We start from the raw sequence: 10772 nt of genomic DNA, 5'->3' as shown, positions 1-10772 counted from the left end.
TCTCTTTTTCATTAGCAAAAAGGGAAACCATCACTAAGGCCTCCCCCCTTTGGGGCAGGCCAAAAAAGCATGCACAAGGTCTGCTCCAGCGACTTCGAGACCAGCTCCAACGAGTTTGAAAACTGCACGTCTATGCTCACGAGGCGTGCTCCAACGACTTAGAAAATTCCTGTGAATCGTGATGCCTCGCTCTCACCTGCCTGTCGGCCCCTACCTCAAACTACTTTTCACACCCTGCTATCGCGTGCACCTGTTTATTGAAGGTATCCTCAATAGATTCCACTCTTTATATCATTAAAATCCAACCATGATACCTACTACTAACCCCAAGGGAAGGTGCATTTGGAAAGATTTGCGTGTTTGACATTTTTTTTAAATCTTCAAAGATACCCTCTAATTCAACCCAAAAGTGAAATTGGTTGGACCTACTAGGACCTACTACTAACCCCAAAGCGAAAGAATTTGAGGAGGATACCACGTAGAAAATGCACTACCGTAAAATAAACATTTCGCGATTTTCGGCCTGCTTGAGAGTCCAGACGAAAGATGGCGCAAGCGAGAGGAGGGCAAGGCTGAGTGCGTTTTTGATTGTGTGCCCGTGCGCGCACATGCATGGCCGGAGGGGGCCGGCGGAAACGAGCTAGCCAGAAGAAGAACCAAAAGTCTTCTAGCCGACAACCCGCCAAAGATCACTCACTCACCCATTCTCAAAATGAATCGCCACTTGCGGAAGAGCTTACTGCACTGTAAGCTCTGCTTTTTCTTTCTTTCTTGTATCCCCCAACCACACCAGCAGGGGGTGGCCAACCCCCACACAAAAACCGAAAAGGAAAACACACACACACACACACACACACACACACACACACACACACACACAGAGTAAAACAAAATTGTGGGCATCAAGCTGATGCTATAATTTTTCCTCTACTGGAAGGTCCTCTATTTTCCAGGAAGACTACACACTTATTTCTGAAGATGCTTTCACAGAGTTTTCCATAGCCCTGCGGTAAGCCCTTTGTTAATAAGTAGCAATGCTGCAGAATTTCATTATGTATTTTTCAGAGCTTAAGTTTAATTGTGATGGTGCCTATTTTCTGGGTGCATTGTTTTTTGTTTTGATTTCATGCTGCGATATGTCCATAGTCCTCATGCTGATGGTGGTCGAAGCAATGTTTCGGCAGAGCTACATGTCAGGTAGTTGGTGAGGCTATTTTGATTTGCTTTGTTGTATAAAATGACATGTACAGGACAATGTTTTGTTACAGAGCTGTAATTATCTTAAAGTGTTTTGTTACGGAGTTTTGTAATTATCTTAAAGTGGTCTTCAATGTTTACTGAAATGGCTTGTGACATATGCAGCTTCTCATCAAAGTTTACGCTAATTCTTGTCATAGAAGCAGCTTTCGGAAAAGCAGATGCTTTGGGTTACCCTTTTGTCACAGTTTCACTTTCAGATTGTCCATGTTCAAGGATAGAAGAATTTAGTGGTAGATGCATTGTCTCGGAAGCCCTTGATTCTTGCTATTTCCGTGATTCATCACAGAAGCTTCGAGGATATGGTTGATCAGTACGCCACAGATCTTGACTTTGTTGATATTTTTACGAGAATACAAGATGGGGAGACAATTTTAGGCTATTCAATACGGGATGGCTATTTGATGCGGAAAACGATGTTGTGTGTTACACAGTCCTTGAAGGAAAAGGTTTTGACAGAGTGTCATTGTTCACCTTTTACAGGTCACCGCAACATAGATACCACCTTGAAGGGTGTCACAAACTGTTGACGTGTCAAAGCCTTGAAGAATGGAGCCAACTTACAGATGCCGACTGAGGGGCCTAAACCCTAAGAAGAACAAGTAACAAAAGAAGTCGTTCTACCAACTTATGGGGACCCTGTCCGATGGGGCTCCAAGTGATATAAAGGATTAAAATAAAGCAAGATCCGCGTAGCAACTGATGACGTGGCAGTTTTCGAAAATTACGTTGATAGTGCTGACGTGGCAGGTTGTACGGATTTCCGCGTTTTGCGCTGACTATTGATGTGGCAGTTGTACGGATTTTTGTAATTTACACTGATAGCTTTTTGACATTGCTTTTTGGTCCAGAAGCTTTTGAGTTTGAAGGCTTTTCATGTAAAACTGCTTTTGGAGCCTAGGGCCTTTAAATATGAGGCTGGGGCTCATTCTCTGGCATGCTTCTTGGAGAAGGTGCAGAGTTTGGAGTACTGGCTTGTATTGTGTTGATACAATGTAAAGAAATACCGAAAGGGGCGTCAAGGCTTGGGGCCAATACTCTCTGGGGTGGAATTCTGCCACTCCGTGTCGCGTATCGTCTCTCTCTCTCTCTCTCTCTCGCTCTCAGTTTAGTTGTTATTTAAGTACTAAAAGTGTGTTCAGTATGTTCTTTCTATTTGCACGTGGTGCTCGTCTTGTGACAGTGGTATTAGAGCATCAGACGTGTGCTTTTCTGAAAGCATAAAGGTCCTACAAAAGAGTAGACATAGCAAACCAGAGACTATTGGAATTTTATTTGAAGTATCTTCGGTCTCGACCCCAGACTTATTAGCCACTCCCACCCTTTCTTCATCGCGCATCGGACGCGCTCCCATCTTCACTGCTCATGTCTCACAGGGCATAAGCAAAAAAGATCACTTGCAAGAGAAGGATCCAAGATTTGTTTCGAGTCATTGTTTTTCTCAAAAGCAGTGCCATGTAGATGTTGATGCCTATAGCTACCAAGCCGCACACTTCCAAGGACTTGGCAAGCTTTCAAGAAAATTTTTGCTCGAAGTTATATGGTTTCTGACATCTTCCTTCGGAGTGCAACTTCTTGCAGAGTGGGGTATCTTGAAATGCTTGCCATGGAAACCCTAGCAGATTACAATTTGAAATTTCTCGACATCTCTCAATAGATGTCTCTTCATGGGCAGATGACCTTGGAGGTCCAGTGCGATTGCTATCTTGGGACTACCCTCGCCGCCAAAGAAAGCACTGTTTGTCCAAGAGCTGATGGACCATGCTGTGCTCGGCTACGACCGTATGGAATGAACCTAACCCTAAGTTTTGGTGCAAGTTTCATGATGGAAAGTCAGTCGACTTTTCGAGCTCGACTGATGTCGAAACTGCTTTTTAAGTTTGAAATCTGTTTGATAACTTGTTTGGTGATCCTGTTGGAATTTGTTTGAAATGGATGGTATCTGTTTTGAACCTGTTTTGGTGCCGATTTTTTAGTGCATCAAGACACTCGTGGAAGATTAGTGTGGTCTGGGTGTGATGGCTAATTTTACTACGCGGGAATATCAAGAGTTCCGATCTGGACGAAAGGAGAAGCCAACTCCTTGATCAAAAGAGCCGAAAAGAGAAGCTAACTCCTTAACAAAAAGAGCAAATTGATTTTCCCTCAGATTGACTCTCGGAAATTTTTGAGCTAACTTTAGTTGTTTTGCAGATATGTTGTAATCGCGGACAATTACTCTCTTTCAAGAAGAGGAGATGTCACAAACCGCTGACGTGTCAAAGCTCTGAAGAATGGAGACAACTTACAGATGCCGGCCAAGGGGCCTAAACCCTAAGAAGAACAAGTAACAGAAGAAGAAGTCGTACCAACTTATGGGGACCCCGTTCGATGGGGCCCCAAGTGACATAAAGGATTAAAATAAGCAGAACCCGCGTAGTAGCTGATACGTGGAAGTTTCCGAAAATTACGCTGACAATGTTGACGTGGCAGGTTGTATGGATTTTCGCGTTCTGCGTTGACTATTGACGTGGCAGTTGTAGGGATTTCCGTAAATTACGTTGACAGCTTTTTGACATTGCTTTTGGACTAGAAGCTTTTGAGTTTGAAGGCTTTTCATGTAAAACTGCTTTTTGGGGCCTAGGGCCTTTAAATATGAGGATAGGGCTCATTCTCTAGCATGCTTCCTGGAGAAGGCGCAAAGTCTGGAGTACCGGCTTGTACTGTGTTAATGTAATCTAAAGAAATATTGAAAGAGGCGCCAAGGTTTGGGGCCAATACTCTTTGGGGTGGAATTTCGCCACTCCGTGTCGTGTGTTGTCTGTCTGTCTCTCTCTCTCTGAGTTCAATTGTTATTGAAGTACTAAAAGTCTGTTTAGTTTGTTCTTTTCTATTGGCACATGGTGAACTTCTTGTGTCAAAGGGTGTGGAGCGTTACTTCTATTGCCGAGGCTTAAAAAGGACGTGGATGGCTTTGTTTGCAGTTGTTTAGTATGCTAAAAGGTCAAGTTTTGACAGGAATAAGGCACACGGACTCTTACAGCCTTTACCCTTTTCCCACCCGCCCGTGGGAAAGCATTGCGATGGATTTCATCTTTGATTTCTCCAAGACTCAAAGTGGGCATGATGGCATTTGGACAGTCATCGACAGATTCGGTAACCAGGCCCACTTCATTCCAGTAAAGAAGACAGTTAAGCCGGATCATTTGGCTAACTGTTTGTCTCACAAATTTTCCGAATATATGGTATGCTCGAGTCCATTGCTTTGGACAGAGATCCCCGGTTTACTAGGTTGTTTTGGAGGGCAATCTGGGAGAACATTGGCTCGCAGTTGCAGTTTTCATCCTCGTTTCACACGCAGACAGATGGGCAATTTGAGATGGCCAATTCAATGGAATTGGATTTGTTGAAGTCTTATATTTCGAATCAAAAGACTTAATGGCAAAAGTATCTGTCCTTGGTGGAGTTTGCCTACAACAACACATGAGGAAGGTGCCATTTGAAGTATTCAAGAATGCTAAGAAGGTTCCTTAATTTCTAAGCACCAAAGACAAGATTCTTTTGAAGTAAATTTTTGAAAAAAAGTCTAGAAGGCATGGAAGGCAATCTAGCCGTTTAGAGGAGCAAAGTTCGTCCTCTTTTGACAGCGACCAAATCACCAAGAAAATCAAGGAGTTCAAGGAAGACAGTGAGGCCGTCAGATTTGAGACGGTTTTAGGTTACCATAACACCTGACATCACCTTCTTTGGAGGACGGGAACATTGCAGGGTGCGAAGGCGGCATCTCACTTGAAAGGAACTGTATAGATATGGTGGTCTACTCTGTCGTTACGCAGAGAAGCACCTACGGCGTGATTAAAATTCAAGACAATTTTCACATCAACTTGGTTATTAGATGAATATGCAACAGATGTCATCATGGCTTGGCATTACTTGAAAATAACTGAGAACGATACATTGGATGACTACTGCCAAAGGTTTTGGGATACTTATTTGTCAGTGTCTTTGTTTTGGAAGATTACTTTGAAAGACCAGATTGGGCGGTTTTGTTGTGGTTTGCCAAAAGAGATTTAAGACTATTGTTTGAACCAGAAGTCTGCTTGTATTTAGAGACTTATGCAACATGCTAAGGAACGATTTGGAACGCATGCCGACTCATTGACTTATCTTACGGACATGATAGTATCCACCTCAACAAGGCAAGAGTCCGCGAGATTGAAAAGAATGAATCAGGGAAACCAGATGCAAGTTCATCAAAGGATTCCAGAGAAAGGGGGATAAAATGATAATGCGTCTTAGGGTTCCGATGGTTGAGACTGACGTGCCAATGGTTAGGGGAAGTGAAAGACGCTATCCACAGGTCCCAGGGCACAAGGCAAGAAAGGAAAAAGAGAATCAGCTGGTAGATCAGAAAATTCCTCAGACCCAGGATAAGATATTTGATATTGCTTTTGCCAAGGTGCACAAGGCTTTTGAGCAGTATTAAGCACAGCATAAGAGGGCAGCCGACAAGATTCGACGCGACTTGCAGCTAAAGGAAGATGATTGGGTGCTCTTACGGTTTGAGAAGGCACGCCTAAGGAAACGAAAAGGAAAGGAGTTGCTTTTTTTTTCCAAAGCTAAGAATGATCATGGCCCTCTCCAAATTCAAGAGAAGATAAATGATGTATCCTTTAGACTGAAGTTGCCAAAAACTTGGAGGATTCACAATATTTTTAATGTGAGTGTTGAAAAATTTCAAGGGTGAGGTGCCAGTCAACAAGGAGCCAGAGTAGCAACCTCAAGGGGAAGAGAGTGAGGAGATACTTGTTCTGGAACAGATACTTGCTCACCAGGAAAGGAAAGAGAAAGGTAAAGTGAACGACAATTTGTAGTCAAGAACCATCCGGCATTCAATGCGAAGTGGATGGAGGAGGACCTTACAGATACCCTTAGATTTGGAACTTTACCTTGATGCTTTGGTCTAGCTTTGGCTATTCCAAGAGTTCGCGGAGATCAACAGGTTGAATCTGGTGCATGCGGGACTGCACAAGAGAGGAGTTACTCCGCTCCTTTGTCACAAATTACCTAGAAAGAATAAAGTCAGTGATTTTCCTTTGGATTTCAGGGATAGTGATGGGCTGATAGTATTCTGCTGGATGACTTTATGAAAGAAGTACTTTGACATGGGAATTCCCGGAACTGATTCTAATTGATGAACACTCTTAACATGTGGTTGTGTTTGAGTGTAGGACTGAAAGACGAGATGATTGCAACATTTTGGTCTTGAGAATCTCTATAGATATGATCGTAATAAGAATTAGTTAATCCGACATCAGTGAGGTCCGGGATGGAATCAGATGTGATTGCTAAAGACGTTGCTAGCAGTCATGGTTCGAGATTTGGAATGAATGTTTCTGTGATTGATTTGATCTGTCATGTGATGTCATGTGAAGTGATGTGACTGTCATCTTTGTACAAGTGCTAGATGTGTCGTGTCTAGTGCGTTAAGTTAGTGTCTATTGAACTGGTTTATGGCCTCTGTCTGTTTTGCAGGCGTAATCGAGGGAGATTACAATTCTTTCAAGAGGGAGGTATGTCACAAATTGATGACGTGGCATGACCACCTGCGGACAGGCAGATGACGTGGCAGGCTGTACGGTAGTTCGGATGTCCGAAACTCGCGCTGACATGCCATGTGGACCAGCAGTACGGATTTCCGCTTCTCGGATTGACATGCTAACGTGGCATACTATACGGAATTCCGAAAATTACGTTGGTTGTTTTTGGCAGTTTTTGGAGCCTGTTGCTTTTCGGACTCATTGCTTTTTGAGTTTAACTGCTTTTGGCATCCCTTGTAAGAATAAAAGGAGCCCAAGGGCCTCACTCTTGAGGGCATCTAGACGCAGAGTCTGAGAGCTGAGGACCCGTGGGAGTTGTACTTTGCAATGATTAATGAAAAAGAAATACCGAAAGGGGCACCAATCTTTGGGGCCAATCTCTCTGGCACCGGAACTACGTCGGGATGTGTCGACTCTCTCTCTCTATTAAAGCTTAGCGATTATGAAGTTTCCGTTTGTGTTGCTATTGATTTCTCGCTTGGAGTGTCCAAGCCTGCTACAAATATTGTGGTTTTTGTGACTTGAAAAGCGGTAGGGACATTCTTTTTTCTTGAGTGCATTGGTATTAGAGCGTGGAGTATCGGCTTGTACTGATATAAAGAAATACCGAAAGGGACGCCAAGGTTTGGGGCCAGTGCTCTCTCGGGATGGAACTCCGCCACTCCCCGTCTTGTATGTCGTGCATCTCTTTCAGTTCAGTTGTTATTTGAAGTGCTTAAAGTTGTTTACTGTGTTCATTTCCGTTGGCACGTGGTGTCCGTTCGTGTGACAGTGGTATCAAAGCTTTAGGCGTATGCTTTTCTGAAAGCATATCATTCCTACCAAAGAGCAGACAGACCAAGACGACGCTTCCAAGTTCTACAAGAAATTTTATTCAAGTATCTTCGGGCACTGACCGCGGACTTATTAGCCACTCCCACCCTTATTCCATCACGCATCCGGCGGGCTCCTGTCTTCACCACGCTGTCTTTCAGGGAATAAGCCATAAAGAACCCAAGACATGGCGTTCATGGATTCGGCAAAATACTTGCAGTTTCTCCTCGACGAGCTTTGTGACATTCTTTCGCGGCATCCGCAACAAAATCTCCCGACGCTGTCATAAACTGATGATGTGGCTGGCCCCCGGACACTGCAGACATGACACATGGCAGACTGTACGGAGATCCCCGCAATATGCACCGACAGGCTGACGTGGCAATGATACGGAATTACGAAAATTGCGGCCCAATCTGCGCTGACAGGCTGACGTGGCATTTCCGTACGCAAAACAAAAAGCGCTGGCTGAATTTTGGACAGCTTTTGGGCATTGTGATTTAATTTAAGAAGCTTTTGGGATAGATGATTTTGAATTGAAAGCTTTGAGTTTAATGCTTTTGGGGCTCTGCTTTTGGGCATCCCTTGTAGCTTTAAACAAGTGGGCGAGGCCTCACTTCTCAGAGCATCTGGACACAGAGTCTGAGAGTGAGCACCTACCCACTCTCTTGTACTTTGAACACAGATTAATACAAAGAGAAATATCGAAAGGGACGCCAGTCTCTAGGGCCATTACCTCTTGGCACGGAATTACGTCGGGCCGTGTTGACCTAATTGTAAATTGTGAACTGTTTTGAAGTGAATCTCTGCTGTGTCGCGTAGAATCCTGACTTGGGGTGTTGTTACAGTGGTATCAGAGTGCGACCGATTTCTCTTCTACCGGCAATGCCGATCCTTTTCTCGCGGCACTTATGGATTCCAACAAAAATCAATCGACTTCTTCTGCATCTGCAAATGCGAGAGGAGATCACGAAGAAGATTCTCATGAGCAATCAGAGGAAGAGTACGGCCCACCTCGGCCTACTTTGTTCGAGATTGAAGAGATGGAACGTCGACAGTTGGTTGACGAGGCAACAAAGCAGATGATTAGAATTGCGAAGGATCTAAAATTTGCAAAATTTTTGACTCAACAATCGCTCGCGGAAGTACACACCCAGTGGCATAAAGCCACATAACCACCCATCAAACCGGCCATCAAGAAACCTCCTTCTCCGAGGATGTTTACAGAGGAAGAATTATAAGAGGTGGTTCAGACACAGATTAGCCGGCTTTTGGACACAAACAACAAATCCAAAAAGCATGAGAAAAATTATAAGAAAAGAATTTACTTCTCGAGTTATTTGGGTCGTCAATCTTCCTTTGCATCGGCTAGAAAGCAGAAGAAGCATGTACGATTTGAAGGACTACCCAGTTCTTCTTCTTCTTCTTCTTTTGACAGTTCTTCTAGCTCTTTTGACTCGAGCGAAGAAGACAGAAAAGACAAAAAGCGAAGCAAAAAGCAAAGCTTCTGAAAGGGCAAGAAAAAGGCAAAGAAACCTAAATTTCGCCCAGTTTTTGACAGTTCTACAGAGGACTCATCCTTAGACAGTTCGGACTCTGACAATCACATGTTTAATTCAAAGAAGAAGCATTTTATAAAGCCAACCAATATGACTTCCTCGAAGATAAAAGCAAGAAAGTAAGAGAATTCAAAGAAGGTGGACAGCCATTAAGTCTGACTCTTTTTCTGGATTTTGAGATGCTCCGAGGGCTTTGGCCTTCATACAACAGTTTGACATAGCTTTCTCTGGAGGGCATTACTCATAGCACTCCCAAGATTCGGAGGGCTACATCTTTCTTCAAGGGAAATGCTCGAACATGGTGGTCCACCCTTCTACTGAGAAAGGAAGCTCCGGTTAAATGGTTGAAATTCAAAAAGCTTTTTATTTCTTCTTGGCTAACCCAAGAGTACAAACAAGATATACGAACTGCTTGGAATCATCTTCGGATGACCAAGGGAGATTCTCTGGATGCTTATTGCGAGAGATTTTGGAGCTCTTTTGTTAGGTGCAGCGGAAGAGAATAAGGATTTGCTCGGATCTAGTACTCCGCACACAAACACAAGGGACACTTTACATCACTTGAAAGAACTGAACCGAAAGAAAGAGAGAGACAAGAGAGAGAAAAGAGACAACACAAGGATGTCGGGTCCCAACCCTCAAGGGCCCCCTTGCTCTGTTGCGAGAGCAAGTACTTTCTTTATTCTTGCACAATGCTGCTACAATGACTGAATGTTGAGATGCTGATGCTAATGGGTACTGATGCTACTAATGTTGGGTAATGGGTACTGAGGTACTGAAGGGGTATTGAGGTATTGAGGCTCTATGTCGAAGATGGGGAGGTCGACGACGAGGTCTATGTCGAAGACGATGAAGTCGACGACGAGGTACTATGGGTCTTTGTCGATGCGACGAAGTCGACGACGGTATTGTGTCGAAGGCGGTGAAGTCCACGACGGTTCTGTGTCGAAGACGATGAGTCGAGGACGGGGTCTATGTCGAAGACGATGATGTCGACGACGAGTAGTACTGGTCTATGTCAACGACGATGATGTCGACAACTACAATGACGACGATGGTGATTGTGACGATGGCGACGATGGTGTCGTCGTCAAGTCCAAGACTGCGATGACGATGACGATGACGAAGGTGTCGTCGTCAAGATTGGGATCTGCGATGACGATGACGAAGGTGTCGTCGTCAAGATAGGGACTGCGATGACGACGATGATGTTGACAACGACGACAATGTCGATGACGACGGCGTCAAGGCTGTAAACTGAAAATGCTAGGCTTCCTGCTGGGGATCTGGCACTGCGGCTTGGATCTGCAACCGTCGAGTCGCACTTGGGCTGAATGCAAAAACGATAGGCTGATCTAGCTGAAAATGAAAAACACTGGTGGTCTTGGCTGAAAATTGAAAACGCCAGGCTGGTCTATTGTTGGTTGGTCAATATGGCAAGGAACTGTGACGGGGAGCTGCGGCCTGGCGAAGCTAAGGGCTGAAAACCATAGTTACAGGGAATGGCTACTTTTAGGTCTCCGTTCCCCGTTCCCATCTCAAATTCCCGTTCCGGATGCCCGTT

At 44.3% G+C, this 10772-nt stretch overlaps 1 protein-coding gene across 5 annotated transcripts in view; it reads left to right on the top strand.

Annotated features, from left to right (window-relative positions):
- Window positions 1–489: 489 nt before the first annotated feature.
- GCN2 (protein kinase family protein) overlaps window positions 490–10772 on the top strand; it is a 253789-nt gene continuing 243506 nt past the window's right edge. For 3 of the 5 annotated variants that reach the window (XR_015187920.1, XR_015187919.1, XM_086511103.1), the window contains exons 1-3: window positions 490–746; window positions 938–1009; window positions 1147–1197. Coding sequence is in view for 3 of the 5 variants with exons in the window: in XM_086511103.1 (XP_086367229.1) it covers window positions 613–746; window positions 938–1009; window positions 1147–1197 (257 nt within the window). In the remaining 2 variants the exon portion in view is untranslated. The remainder of the gene's footprint in view (window positions 747–937; window positions 1010–1146; window positions 1198–10772) is intronic. The other 2 variants (XM_086511104.1, XM_086511102.1) reach the window with 1 other exon arrangement.

Source organism: Adiantum capillus-veneris, chromosome 4 (genome assembly GCF_014529385.1).
Source record: "Adiantum capillus-veneris isolate H3 chromosome 4, ASM1452938v2, whole genome shotgun sequence".
Lineage (NCBI taxonomy): Eukaryota > Viridiplantae > Streptophyta > Polypodiopsida > Polypodiales > Pteridaceae > Adiantum > Adiantum capillus-veneris.
The sequence above is the reverse complement of the archived record's forward strand: the minus strand, read 5'-3'. Positions and strand labels throughout refer to the sequence as shown.